Raw genomic sequence first — 15,278 nt, 5'->3', positions numbered from 1 at the left:
AAATTACATTTGAACAGGATTGAGTTGTGTATTAACTTCACTGAATGATAACTGCACAAATGGAAAAATGGTGCTTTGAAAAAAGTTTATTGCAAAATCCTGAAGATTAATCTTTGAACTAAAGTAAGTAGTCATTTTGAAATGCACAACACAGACCACAAATTGTAATGATATAAAATACACACAATAGAAAATGAAATATGAGATTGGGTGTGATGCAATTTTATTTTAAAGCATGAAAATATATAGCAGTAAAGTATGACACTGGCATCTACATTATTTTAATTTAAGTTTATTTTAAAAGGTTCAGCCATGGACAGAATTTCAACATTAAGCAAGCTGTTGCAACTTCCAAATTGGAAATGAGTACATTAGGATACCACAATCAGATATTAAAGTAACTAGTCTGGTCAAATACAGGCCAGTTAAAATAGCAGACCAAGGATTTTGGTATTGCTTCAGGTGCTTGTTTTATAATATCACACAGCATTTCAAAGACAATACTATATAATCCAATACCCATTTTTCTACCAGCATAACAAAAGGTTATGGACATTACTTGAAACCAGACTATACATAATAGAATAGCAAGTTCAAGGCAGTAACCCAATCTAGTAGTTGAACATTTATAAACCAGAAAGGCAAGACAGACCTTGAAGTTTGTGTACTGTCTTAAACAGCTAACTATTGTTCCAGTTAAATGTGGCATCACTAAGATCAATCATAGAAGAAATACACACCACATAATGTGAAATTGATAAATGGAACCTCAAAGTGAAAATGGCTTTATAATTTATGTGAAGTTGTTCCAGATGTTTTATAAATTTCCTGGTTGCTATAAAATGTACTGCACAAAATCATTGCTGGTCAGAGTAACAACGACTCCTGAACATTTAACCTTTTGAACACCAGTTTGCAGATCATAATTTGGTAGAATGCAATTTCTTCTCGTGGTTTTGAATATGCAAAGAAAAGCAAACTCTCAGGAAAATTATACCTATGGTTAATTGAAAAGTTAAGCTAATCGTATCCAAGTTACGCTAGTGATAGCAAGGTACCAGAGGAAAATGCCTTAAAGTGTATAATTTTTTGCCATTATTATTTTTCTTTTACTATAGAGTGCCTTTCCTTGATTCTTTTCTAACCCATTCTTGGTGTGATCCTTTATTTCTTTACTGTCTCTTTCTGTGTTTGGAGATCTACGTAGAAGCATCTGTGTTGTGCTATTTCACAGATTGTCATTTTATGAGTTCCCTGGGGTAATAGGAAGATCTAAACGAGTGAATGAGTCAAGAGTGAGCGCAGCAGAGACCGGGAAGGCAAAATAAAAACTCAAGAGAATCTCCATAGTTACTTTGGTGTAGTTTTATTTCTCTGTTTTTCTCTCCCTTACACCTCTGTTTGTACTGTTGATTCAATCTGCTTCCCTTCCCCTTTTCAGTAGAAACTAGAATGCCCTTGGTTACAAAAACTTGGGAAGATGCACTGAAGTTGGATCCATGGATTTTGTAATTGAACCCAAAATAGAGAAATGCCTTTATAATTGGGAATGATAAGACACTAGCCACTGCAGACCCACTAGTTGCAACAATATAAAATACACACCATTAGATTTACATAGTGCATGGAAACATATTACAGTAAAAATTTGACACATGGAACATAAGTGAATTTCTTGTACATCTATTGGGCAAAAATCAAATTACAATATTTTGAAATATGATTATTCATACATTTATGCATTTTGAGAAAGACAATACATAAACTATTTATGCTGCATGGTAAAGCTGAACAATAATGGTCGTTATGCACTGAATACATATAACCTTAATTAAATTGTTTTAAACCCACAAAAAGCAGTAATTCTTAGAATACGCAGCAGTATTTTCCTTGACTATTGCATTTGTGTATTTCAGTATATGCCTTTGGCCTTCAACTCATCCTGCACACGAGCCAGATAGGTTGGATCAGGATACCCAAACCTAAAAGAACACAAAATTTTTTAATCAAACCTGGATATTTATTTCACATGTTAGCAGGGTCACTGCCATGAGTCAAATGTCAGCTACATGCTCATTATACATTACAGTTGTATTTGACATGGTGCTTCTGGTTCTTTTGCTAAACACTTTACATCTCTGTCCTCTGGTTGCTGACCCTTCTGCTACTGGAAATAGTTTCCCCTTATTTATTTTATCAAAACCTTTCATGATTTTGAACACATCATTAAATCACTCCTTAACCTTCTCTGCAAGGGGAACCGTGCACACTAACTAGAATATCTGCTGGTTGACACGTTTTGTATGCTGATGACTATCCTCTATGATAGCTGGAACTAGCTGCCGAATCTGCACATCCTGACTAAATAAATTTCAAGTGAGCACATCAAGTAAAAGCTTTGTTCCTGTCAGGTCTGTTTTGTGACCCAGGTCTCAAGATAGTTAACCAGAACAAAATGCACCAGGGAGAGATCAGGGCAATCAAAATGCTGTAGCTGCCGGACAGTGACTTTGAAAGGCTGGTAATGTACCTTCAAAATAATTGCCTCTGACCATACAAATTTAAGATGTTTATATGCCATATAATGTGAAGCACTCTATGTATTTTGGTAGTTTGTTCACAAAATTTCTGTCACTATTATAAGCTATTCGCTACCATGTTTTGCACAACTTGAGCCAACAGCTTTTTTGTTCCACAATGGCGACACCATTATGTGACCCCACGGTGTATACAGGGTTGGATGACATTAATACAGCCAGGCTATTGTTTTTCATTCCGAATCTTATTTTAACTGCAAAGTTCCTAAAACCATAGAATTCTGCAGATTTACTGTACCACTATAAAATATATTGAATGGAACTTATGCAATCCTTCCCAGATTTCAACACATAACAGAGAAGGAAACTAATGAAGATTATTGTTTTCCCTGTTCCAAGGAGTAATTCCCTTCCATCTTCAACAAGAGGGAAGCTGATCACCTCCCGATGACATTCAACAGCATTACTATCGCTGAATCCCCCATCAACATCCTGGTTGATGGGGGATTCAGCGATGGTAATGCTGTTGAATGTTGAAATAGTAATTGATGAGAACTTAAGCAAAAGAGCCACATAAATACTGTGGCTACAACAGCAGGTCAAAGGCCAGGAATTTTGCAGCAAGTAACTCACCTTTTGACTCCCCCAAAGCCTGCCCACAATCTACAAAACATAAGTCAGGACAGCTATGGAATACTCCCACATGCCTGGGCAAGTGCAGTTCCAACAGCACTCAAGCACTTAAAATCATCCAGGTATAGCTTGGCGAAGTTGGGTTGATTCACTTTAGAGAGGCGAATGTTAATAGGAAATTTGATGGAGATGGTCAAATTAGCAGTTTGAACAGAATAGATAGGGAGGCATTAGTTGAAGGGTCGAAAAACAGTGTGTTGGCATCCATCCATCTATGAGAGATGACAGATATGCAGCAAATAATCCATTTAGGTGGGGTATCTTCATCTGATGCATCCTTGCTGAGGGCTGAAAAGGCCAATTCTTGAGATGCAGGCTCTGCCCCAAGCGCCGCATGTGAAGCTACCAAGTGACATTGTGGGCTTGTCGTTTTCAGCGTTAGCCACTGGTCATCGTGGTAGTGCTCGCCAGCCGACAGGAGGTGTCGCCATTTTCCACTTTCACCAGCTATTGACTCCCAGGTCTGAGAGTCAATGTTTAGGACTTTTTTTTATTCATTCATGGGATAAGGGCACCACTGGCTAGGCCAGCATTGATTGCTCATCCCTAATTGCCATTGAGAAGATGGTGAGCTGCCTCCTTGAACCAGCTGCAGACCATGTGCTCTAGATACACTCACAGTGCTGTTAGGGACGGTGTTCCAGGATTTTGACCCAGTGACAGTGAAGGAGCAGCGGCATATTTCCAAGTCAGGATGATGAGTGGCTTGGAGGGGAACTTGCAGGTGGCAGTGTTCCCAGGTCTCTGCTGCCCTTGTCCTTCTAGATGCTAGCAGTCGTGTATTTGGAAGGTACTGTCTAAGGAGCCTTGGTAAATTGCTGCAGTGCATCTTGTAGATGGTATACACTGCTGCCACTGTGCGCCGGTGGTACAGGGAGTGAATGTTTGTGGATGGGGTGCCAATCAAGTGGGCTGCTTTGTCCGGGATGAGCTTTGTTGGAGCTGCACTCATCCAGGCAAGTGGGGAGTATTCCATCATACTCCTGACTTGTGCCTTGTAGATGGTGGACAGGCTTTGGGGAGTCAGGAGGTGAGTTACTCGCTGCAGGATTCCTAGCCTCTGACCTGCTCTTGTAGCCACATTAGTTATATGGCTAGTCCAGTTAAGTTTCTGGACAATGGTAACCCCCCCAGGATGTTGATAGTGGGGGATTCAGTGATGGTAATGCCATTGAATGTCAAGGGGCGATGGTTAAATTCTCTCTTGTTGGAGATGGTCATTGCCTGGCACTTGTGTGGCATGAATGTTGTCAACCCAAGCCTGGAACTAATCCAGGTCTTGCTGCATTTGGACATGGATCACTTCAGTATCTAAGGAGTTGTGAGTGGTGTTGAACATTGTGCAATCATCAGCAAACAGAACTTCTGGCCTTATGATGGAAGAAAGGTCATTGATGAAGCAGTTGAAGATGGTTGGGCCTAGGACACTGGTACTGAGGTGATTGATCTCCAACAACCACAACCATCTTCCTTTGTACTAGGTATGACTCCAATCAGCAGAGCGTTTACCCCCTAATTCTCACTGACTCCAGTTTTGTTAGGGCTCCTTGATGCCACACTCAGTGAAATGCTACCTTGATGTCAAGGGCAGTCACTCCCATCTCACCTCTGGAGTTCAGCTCTTTTGTCCATGTTTAAACCAAGGCTGTAGTGAAGTCAGGAGCTGCATGGCCCTGGCAGTACCCAAACTGAGCATCAGTGAGCAGGTTATTGCTGAGCAAGTGCTGCTTGATAGCACTGATGATGACCCCTTCCATTACTTTACTGATAATCGAGAGGAGGTGATAATTGGCTGGATTGAATTTGTCCTGCTTTTTGTGTACAGGGCATAGCCTCCATGTCATGCTTGCAACATTCTGGAAGCAGAGCCCTGGGTGCTCCACTGGTCGTCTGGCATCTCCTCAACATACAGAAGGTCCTTGGGTATGCAACCATCTTCCATCTTGCAAAAGTGCACAATCTATCAAAGCTGCCTCTAGATGAGTGAACACTATTGGGAGCTCTGCCTTTGAGAGGGCTGCCACATTCATGATTTTGTCCTGCCAGGATATATACGCATAAGATGACACAAACAAGCTTCTTTTCCTGGTGGCTGTAACTCACTCATGTTTCACAGCCATACAGCATGATGCTCAGAACACAGAGGTCGAGAACCAGAGGACATTGATTTAAGCTAAATGAGAACAGAGCTATATGCAACATGACAAAAGCCTATTTCTAAGCAGCATGCGATTGGGATCTGGAATGCACTGCCTGAGAAGGTGGTGGAGGCAGATTCAATCATAGCCTTCAAAAGGGAATTGGTGAATTACTAGAAGAGAAAAGATTTGCAGGGCAATGGGGAAAAGGCAGGGGAGTGGGACCAGCTGAGTAACTCTTATAGAGAGCCAGTGTGGATATAATGGGGCGAATAGCTGCATCCTGTGCTGTTATCATTCTATATAAATATATTTGGTGCGCTTTTGAATAAATATAACAGATGCCCTTTCATTGTTTGAAGCGATATAATCATAGTCAGAAAGAGGGACGGGGGTGACTTGAATTCAACAAGCTCTTTTTCAATCAGTTATATCTGTAGATCACTAGATGAGAGCCATGAAGGAGGACCGTTTCCAATGGTGGGAAACTGGGGGAGTGCCCTGAGGCCCTAATATTATTAGTTAACTGAAACAGGACTTTAAAAAAAGTGTAGATAAAACGGAAAATGGAAGATTCTGGAAATTTTAAATAAAAACAGAAAATGCTACAAATGCTGAGTGACAAGCATTTATAAGTGGCAAGACAGGTAGCACCTTGAGCATGTTCTGTTCTGATGGAGGATGCTCTCCCAAAACATCATAGTCCTCCTTTTCTCTTTACAGATACTGACTGATATATTTTCTTCTTTCTGCAGTTTCTGTTTATACTCGAGAAAACAGATGCAGTAGCACAGGCTTCAAGGAATCCTACTATTTTCTGCCACAATTTTATTTAGATTTCCTAAACTCCCTGGAAGAAAGGCCTCAGTTTATTGCCTTAAAGCCCCTGATACTCAGCAGATCTCTATTGTGGATATTGAGTGATACTCATATCCAAAGCTATGGATGAGGCTTGACCTCATCATGGAGTTAACAAATGGGGATTTAAGGATGCTACCTAGCTGAGATAATAGGTGCTGATAAAACTTTAACAACACAGATTTAAGGCTTGGAAATGAAGGCTGAGTTGCAGGATTTAAAGCCAGAAATCAGGTGAGCGCAGAGATGACATGAGCAACAGGGGTAAGTGTCCAGCAGCAGCAACAGGGAACAGATGCTACAGAGCTAGATACACGTGCAACAATATCATAGCTAAGTAATCAGCCGTTCAATCAACTATAATTTTGAAAAGTGCTGTGCTGATTTAATACAGTAAGAGCAGACAATGAAAAAATCCAAAGATTCCAGTTAATTGGGTCAGCAATTTGATGTGCAAACGGATCCATCTTCCAGGTGGTGTTCCTGCCTTTCTAATAGTATCAATAGAGGTGTGAGAAACCATGTTTCATTGTTATACAAATCACCTAATCAACCTTTCCTGCACTTGTTGAAATATGCCTCCAACATTTCAATTAAGCTGCACAATGCATACCTCTCATTTACCAGGTAGTTATGAGGGGTAAAAGGTACCCAAATTACAACACCATGCCTTTGATTTGCTAGATCAATTAAAATGTTGGAAACGCTCAGCAGGTCATGCAGCGTCTGTGTAGAGAGAAACAGAATTAGCGTTTCAGGTCGTTGACCCTTCGTCAGAAAGGTCACCGACCTGAAATGTGAACTGTCTTTCTTTCCACAGATGCTGCCAGACCTGCTGTGTATTTCCAGCATTTTCAGTTTTCATTGTTATTTATTATTAAAATTTTAAGCTTCAACTAAAAAATACTATCCAATTCACTTAACAAAATATTTGGCAGTGGTGATCGATTAAACACCTGCCTGAATTTCCCCTGCATTCATGGAAAAGAAATTCAGGCAGAGTGTACAGCAGGAAGTCAATCCGCTACCACATACTTTGAGCCATTATTGTGTTAAAGTCAGCCCTTGAGAGTATCACAAGGAAAGTATTTATGAACTGTTGCAGCCTGTTCTTGTCATTATTATCCGGCATTTATGTCAAATAGGTTTAATACCATTAATACCATACTTACATTGATGGTCCTCCCTTCGTGTTCGTTTTGTGATGAATATCATTCCATGTTACCACATTACTTCTCCCTGTAGTGCTAGATGTTCCAACAGTGAAGATCAGTCTTTGATCAAAGGCACGCCGTAGCAGTTTGCACACCTTTTTCCCTTCAGGATTGTCTGGTAGATAAGCAGTACGTGCTGTACCATAATATCTTTGCCCAGGGTTAGGATGCTCTACCTATGATTTATACAAAACAATGTTAAATAAATCACCCGTATGCCTTATTAAAACTAAAAAACACAGCTCAGGCTGCAGTCCCCCAATAACTCAACAGGCTTATCTAGTGAGCAATCAAGTCAAAGACATCAGGGAGATTCCCAAGTTTAATCCTTGGTTTGTGCTGACTTAGCTGATCTCAGCCAGGGTTGTGGTAATAAATGCTACACTTGCCCAAAGTATCCTGGGTTCAGGCTGTTGGAAAAAATGGTCAGTTTTAGTTCTGATGGATACTGGATGAGAATCAATATCTTCGGGCGGGGTAAAGAAATGGTCAGACAAATAAATATGACTCTGAGATCACCGCCAAAGAAGAATATTTTGGGTTGGTTTCCCTCTAAACTGATGGGAAACAGATCCAGATATAACTAATCTGCAGCTAACCTAATCCTCTATTAGGCTCCTCAGAGCTGTGAAAATGACAGCTGCAGCTAAAACTAGTTTGCAGGCACCAGTATGCCAGCTTGGGTCAGCTGAATAAGTGAATATATGGGCTACAGTACAAAACTGTGTTCATTAACTGTGATGATGTATAGCTTCTGAATCAGGAGAAATAGTTCTGGTCACTGACTCTGACACATAGTACAACAGTTCAACAAAGTAAACCTACAGCAGAACAAAGAAAAGAGACCTTAGAAAACGCACAAAACATATGCTAATTGTGTAAATTTAAGAAAATCATATATTCCACAAAAAAGGACCAAATCAATTTCTGGTCTTGCTAATACCTGTGATTCACCTCCCAGAGCCAAACTACCTTTGATTAATTTACTCCTTGTAGGCCACATTAGAGATTAAAATAGATAGCTCCTCCTCATATTGTAATTTGTCACAGGAATCACGAGAAATTAAAACAAAACCAAAAACAGTGGAAGTTATCTGTAACTTTATTGACTTATTTAAAAATCCTGCATTGTGTTGCAAATTTGCTTTGTAGAACTGTTGAATACTATTTGTTCAGTAACCAGAATTAATAAGGTTTCCAAAAGACTTCTAATAGCATCTTTCATGACCTCAGAATGTTCCAAAACACTTTACAGCCAATGAAGTACTTTGAAAGTGTAGTTACTGTTGTAATGTAGCAATCCGTTTTGAATCCTGTACTATGTTACTTGCTTTGTAGAGTTGTTGAACACTACTTGTTCAGTAACCACTGCGATCAGATTTGCACAGCATAAGAAGTTTTTCCCTGATGTATAGCTAGGAACCGATAAATCCTACGGCCTTAAAATTGCTCAGGGATGTGATTTCCATCCACAGTTACGCCAGGATCAGATCCACAGATACTCTCATGTGTTAATTTTGCCCCATGTTTCAGGACTCCAGCCTATTTGCTAAATCTACACTGCTCCCACCAAAGGCATTGAGGTCCAGGACACTTCCAGGGCTTAGCTGTTAAACATTGTGCATAAAGTCCTTCTTTGGACTGTTCATTAATGAGATATCAAGCTGGAAGGGGGGAGCGGAGGTTCAAATTAAAGGGATAGCACACCGTTCTTTAACCTCTGGGATTTGGGTTTGACTCTAGCCCAGATTATGTAGCAGAATGTTTCTGCCAGCTGTAACATTATTAGCATGGGTAATCTCAGTGCCTTAATTCATTCATGGGATGTGGGCATCACTAGCTAGGCCAGCATTTATTGCCCATCCCTATTTGCCCTTGTTCAGAGGGCAGTTAAGAGTCAACTACATTAAGGGATTAAGAAATCCAGCACAAAATTGCCTCAGCAAAACCCTAAAAGACCATATGGAATGCTGGGATGGGAAAAAAATTCTGTCGTGGGATGTGAGCATCACTGGCAAGGCCAGCATTTTATACCCATCCCTAATTTCTCTCAAACTGAATGGCTTGCTATGCCATTTAAGAGAGAGCAGTTAAGAATCAATCACATTGCTGTAGATCTGGAGTCACATGTAGGCCAGGCCAGGTAAAGATGGCAGGTTCAGACATTAGTGAACCAGATGGGTTTTTACAACAATCGACAACTGTTTCATGGTTACGATTACTGAGACAAGCTTTTAATTCCAGATTTTATTACTTGAATTTAAGTTCAAAATATTAAATTTAAAAAGGCAATACTGATACATTAACTAATGCCCCTCTGAGGATGAAGCCAAGGCTCATTGTGAGGCATTAGCTTTGTTCTGCAAATGGCTGTGCAATAAACTAAATGTGTTTTACTTTGGACATAAATTCCAGCCCAACACCTTCAGCTCATCTTAAACTTTAACTGATGGGAACCCAAGAAACAAAACAGAACAAATTCAGAGCATGACCACACAAATCATTGTTAGAAATCACAGAATAGCAGTGGAGGAGGTTATCTGGCTCATCAAGTCTGCGCTGGCTCTTTCAAACAGCAATCTAGTTAGTCTGATTTCCTCACCCTTTCCCATATCCCTGCAATTTTCTCTCCTTCAAGTATTTATTCAATTCCCTTTTGAAGGCTACTATTGAATCTGTTTCCATCACCCTATATGCAGTGCATTGCAAATTCAAATCATTGTTGCGTAAGAAAGGTTTTCCTCATTTTGTCTCTGGTTCGTTTGACAATCACCTTAAACTGTGCCCTCTCATTATCAACTCTTCAGCCACTGGAAACAATTTATCTTTGCTCTATTTAAATTGCTCATGATTTTAAAAACATCTATCAGATTTCCTTTCAGCCTTCTTTGTTCTAAAGTGAATAATCCCAGCTTCTCCAGTTAACAGATATAACTATAATCCCTCGTCTGTGGAACCAACCTAGTAAATTTCTTCTGTACCCTCATAATGTCCTTCGCAATGTGTGGTGTTCAGAATTGGACACAGCCTGGGTCAAACTAGTGCTTTATTTAGATTTTAACATAGCCTCCTGATGTGTGTTTGTATGCCTCTATTTATAAAGCCAAGGGTATTATATGCTTTATTAGCCTATCCTGCTACCTTCAAAGATATGTGCACATTCACCCTCCCCTTGCACCCCTTTTAAAATTTAGGATGTATTATCTCTCTGTATTCTTCCTACCAAAATATATCAACTTATATTCTGCTGCATTAAATTTCAATTACAAAGCATCTTCTCATTCCACCAGCCTACCTATATCCTCTTAAAGTCTATTACTATCTTCCTCACTGTTTACTGCAGTTCCAAAGTTTGTGTCATTTGCAAATTTTAAAATTGTGCCTGCACCCAAGTCCAAGTTAATAATGCCCATCCAAAGCAGCTGTAGTCCTAGTATTGAATCTTGGGAAGTGGCACAGTATACTTCCTCCAATCTGAAAAAAATAGCTACTCATGACAACTCTGTTTTCTATCCCTTAACTAATGTTGTATCCATGCTGCTACTGTCCCTTTTATCTCATAGGCTTCAATTTTCCTAACAAGTAATTCTGAAAATCCATGTCCATAGCATCAACTGGTGCTAACTGGTGTTAACCCACATTTAAAAGTATTGCGTATAATTCTAGTCTCTATATAATAAAAGAACTTAGAAACACTAGAGAAAGTGCAAAAAAGATTGACAATGATGGCACCAAAATTGAGAGTTTACAGCCACCGGGAAAGGTAGAATAATTTGCAGCTTTTTTCAGTGCAAGAGAGAAAAATTAAAGGAGACCTGAAATAGGTCTTTAAATTTATGAATGGGCTAGACATGGCAATTGGGAAGAGAATGGTTCCACTTGTGGGTGCGTCCAAAACCATGGGCCACAATTACAAGACAGTTACCAACAGATCCAATGTGAAAATAAGGAGAAACTTCTTCATTTAGGGAGTGGTTAAATGTAGACCTTGTTACCGTGGGAAGCATTTGAGACAAATTGCTTAGCTGCTTTCAGAAGTAAATCAGATAAGTATACGAGAAGAAAGGGAACAGGAAGGTATGCCGAAAGGCTGAAATGAGGTAGATGGAATGGGAAAAGACTCCTGGTGTATTAATGTGCAGGAAGTGCGAGGTGGTATAATTTGCTACAAAGAAGGAAGAGAAACATTACATCCTAAATAGTACAATTTTAAAGAAGATGCATGAAGAGGGAGACCTGGGGATATTTGTGCACAGATATTTCAAGCAGTTGATAAAGCATACAGGTTCCTGGACTTTACAAGCAAAGACAAAGTATAAAAGCCAGAAAGTTATGCTAAACCTACAAAAACACTGGTTAGGCCCCAGGAGGAGTATTGTGTCCAATTCTGGGCATCATATTTTTGGAAGGACACAAAGGCTTTGGAGAGGGTACAGAAGAGATTTACTAAAATGGCTCCAGGGATGAAGGATTAATTATGTGGATAAATTATTCTATGATCACATCTTTAACTCATAATGTTGAGGCTATAGCAGAATAATTACTCACCCCCTGAATGCCATCTGGTATTGCATAGTGTATCTCAATTGTTTCAAATTTTTCATAACCAGGAAGATGCATCGGCGAGGTCTTGTAAGTCATCCTGCCACCCTCAGGTTGATTGCCTCTTATCTCACCATACAGTTCTCCACATAGAGGACAGGCAGACTTGGTTTTAAAAGCCACGTTTATGCATTCCTTACAGAATGAATGTTTACATTTTTTTAAGGTTTCGCGATCTTCAATTTCTTCTAAGCAAATTGGACAGGTTGTGTCCTCATCTTTAGACTCCAGTTTACTTCTTGCTGCAGCTGAATTTGAATTCGATTTGTATTCCGATGTTAAAGGTGGCCTCCGACTTGTATTTATACTATCGGGCATTTCGCAGGTATCAAATAGACTGAATTGATCATTCAATAAATGCTTGATCTTCTTGACCTCAGTGGGATCTCCAAATATAACAAACTCTGTATCCTTATCAGTAAGCAAGACTTTGGGAAATTTCATACGCAAAAATACTTCAAAGTCTTTTTTTATTGTTCTTCCGCGTGGATGCTTTACGAATTCCAATTTTAAATTTGTAGCAATTGATTGATACAGAGACAAAAATTTATCTGTTGCGGCTAAGGACGGTAAACCAGTCTTCTTTTGTATAAACTGGACGTTAACCTGATCGGAATGAGAAGTGGTCTTCCTTCTGGCAACATCAAAATCTCTCTCCATTTTTTGTATGTCATTCGCATAAATCACTTCAATGTAATTCAGAATTGCTTCATTTACTGTCATCCCACCATCAGGAGAGGTCATAGATGCATAATTCATTGCGCCAGAGGGCCTGGCGGACTCCGCGCCAGAGGGCCTGGCGGACTCCGCGCCAGAGGGCCTGGCGGACTCCGCGCCAGAGGGCCTGGCGGACTCCGCGCCAGAGGGCCTGGCGGACTCCGCGCCAGAGGGCCTGGCGGACTCCGCGCCAGAGGGCCTGGCGGATTTTGCTCCAGAGGGCCTCACAGGTTCTGCTTTAGACGGCCTCATTTTAAGTTTCAATAATTCTGTGTGAATTTCATTAATCTTTTCAAATGAATCAATAACTGCATAACTATTTACACAATTCTGACATTTTTCAAATGATTTGCCTAATTGAATGATGGTCAATGCCTCATTTGCCTTGTCCTTGAAGATGTTTAAATCAATGACCGCTCTGACTTCAGGAAATACCTGAAAGAAGTAAAATCCAATGATAAATAAACAATTCTTAGTTATACCATTTCTTAAGCAGCGATAAATAAAAGGTTCTTGCAATGAATTTTCTCCCTTCACCCCTCTTCCAGATTGTGGCATCAGGGATTGATTCAGCTTCATTTAGTAACCACGTCTTTGTTAAGCCCTCTTGTTACTTACTGGGTAAATGTTCCTAACTTCTGTGGTACAAAGTTAGAACAGTTCAATAAGTTCCTGTATTTGGTCTGCTCTAAATTATCTTAACTCAGCATGGTTATAGTGGGCAACTACAACCATCTTCAGTGCATAAGTGCAGGAGAGGGGCAGCGACAGGAAAGTGAAAGACAGGAAGAGAAAAAAGGAAATTCAGGATTTACACTCCCAATCACTCCACAGCAAACCCTGCTGGAAGGGTACAGTGGATAAAAGCTAAGGGCTCAGTTGTTGCAACTTCCATAATCAAACTGCTAACAGCCTACTGTTGTGCAGTGTCACACAACAGTACTTGGATGAAATACTGGCTAACTGCCAGTTCCCGATGGAATCATCCCCTGCATAAGTCATCTCCCTCAGAAGAGAATTGAAGGCAGAAAATGAAAGTTGTTTACACTTTACAGAGCTATTAATGACATTGGTTATTATATGCTGATTTACTACAAAAAAAATGTCAAATAGAGAAAACATTTTTTCTGAAAAGCATATCAAAACAATACCTTGCCAATGATAGGCAATGAGCACTTTTTTTAAAAAAGTACATTCTATTACACAACAAAATAGGAGAACAACACTTAGTAAAATATCAGTAAAACAGAAGCAATTTTAAAACTCAGCAATTCTTCCTCTCTGAAGTAAGCAGGAGGGACAAAAAAAAGTTTATACACAGCGGTCATTAAGTGATCAGAAAATCGTTCACATCATTTGCCCTGGATATTATCATCAATAACTGACACTCGCCCAGCAAAATGCTGTTCTACCCGCGAGGGTACTTCTGCCATGCCGTCCTCTCCTCACTGTTGCCTAATTTTCCGATTCATGTTCCTGCAACCAGAGTCCACAGGAAGCTCAGAACGATTATATAATCTGGTATTCTATGAACCTTTTCAACCGTTTCACCATATTGTCTGTACATTGAAAATGACATGCACTCGTCTCAAGACCCTTTCTTCACTGACTCAAAAGAAACCCCTGAAAACTGCGGGAAGAATGCTAAGCAGGCATGGTTACACAGATTCGAAATGATCCCGATGGAGGGTTCAATGCGCAGAGTGAGATAGGCCGAAAGGCTGCAACCCTGTTAAAAAAAAACAATTGGCTGCAACAACGGACGGATCTCAGAATCAATGAAGACGGTCCGAAGGGTCTGAGAAAGCCCACAGCAGCCTTACGGGGACGCTGGGAATTCTGGAACAGCAACGTTAAGTGTGCCAAGAGCTAATATGAAAAAGATGCTCCTTCAAACAAACAAATGGTTTGGTCACAGGGTGAACACAATCGAGTTACTACACACCGCCACTCGAAGCTATAGACATTAGACTGCTTGTGTTAATACCAAATGGTGACAATATTACCACACACCTCCATCTGAAGCCCTTCGGAATGAACAGTAATTCTACCGTTTATAATCCAGTAGCACTGCAGAGGCACTGCTTTCGCTTTGCACTGGATTCAACCCCAGTGGATGCTGGCCCGCCAGTCCCCGCCCCCCCTCAGCGCTGATTGGAGCTCAGCCCGCTAGGCCTGCGCGTTCCTCTCTCTTCATTGATGAGCCTCCCTGTCAGTCACTCGCGTTAGGTTCCGGGGAAAGCAAATGCCAGATAATGCGGTTGAAAAGTGCAAAGTTTTGCTTTCGTTTATCAGCAGTTGAGCTGGTTTTACTTCTCCAGTTGTATTTCCTTCTCTTGATTCGAGAAAAAAACTACTACTACTTTACACTACTTTCTTCAGTCCTTCAACAGAGAAAAAAAAATCCCAGGAAAAACCAAGGATTTAAGGCAAAAGGTTCCCTTCTTTCTGAGCATATGAATTAGGAGCAGGAGTCAGCTCTTCGAGCCTGCTCGGCCATTCAATAACATCATGGCTGA

General features: G+C 40.3%; 1 protein-coding gene across 1 annotated transcript; it reads right to left on the bottom strand.

Moving 5' to 3' along the window:
• Positions 1 to 276: 276 nt before the first annotated feature.
• LOC144685477 (E3 ubiquitin-protein ligase DTX3L) lies at positions 277 to 14,895 on the bottom strand. Its single transcript, XM_078550035.1, has 4 exons — positions 14,773 to 14,895; positions 11,989 to 13,194; positions 7,399 to 7,616; positions 277 to 1,982 (listed from the first exon to the last, which is right to left on the bottom strand). Exons 1-4 carry the CDS (start codon positions 14,776 to 14,778, stop codon positions 1,913 to 1,915), a joined length of 1,500 nt encoding a protein of 499 aa, XP_078406161.1. The 5' UTR covers positions 14,779 to 14,895; the 3' UTR covers positions 277 to 1,912.
• Between the last annotated feature and the right edge of the window lie 383 nt (positions 14,896 to 15,278).

This window comes from Cetorhinus maximus, chromosome 1, assembly GCF_964194155.1.
Source record: "Cetorhinus maximus chromosome 1, sCetMax3.hap1.1, whole genome shotgun sequence".
Taxonomy (NCBI): Eukaryota; Metazoa; Chordata; class Chondrichthyes; order Lamniformes; family Cetorhinidae; genus Cetorhinus; species Cetorhinus maximus.
Note: the sequence above shows the minus strand (reverse complement) of the source record. Positions and strands in the feature narration are given on the sequence as shown.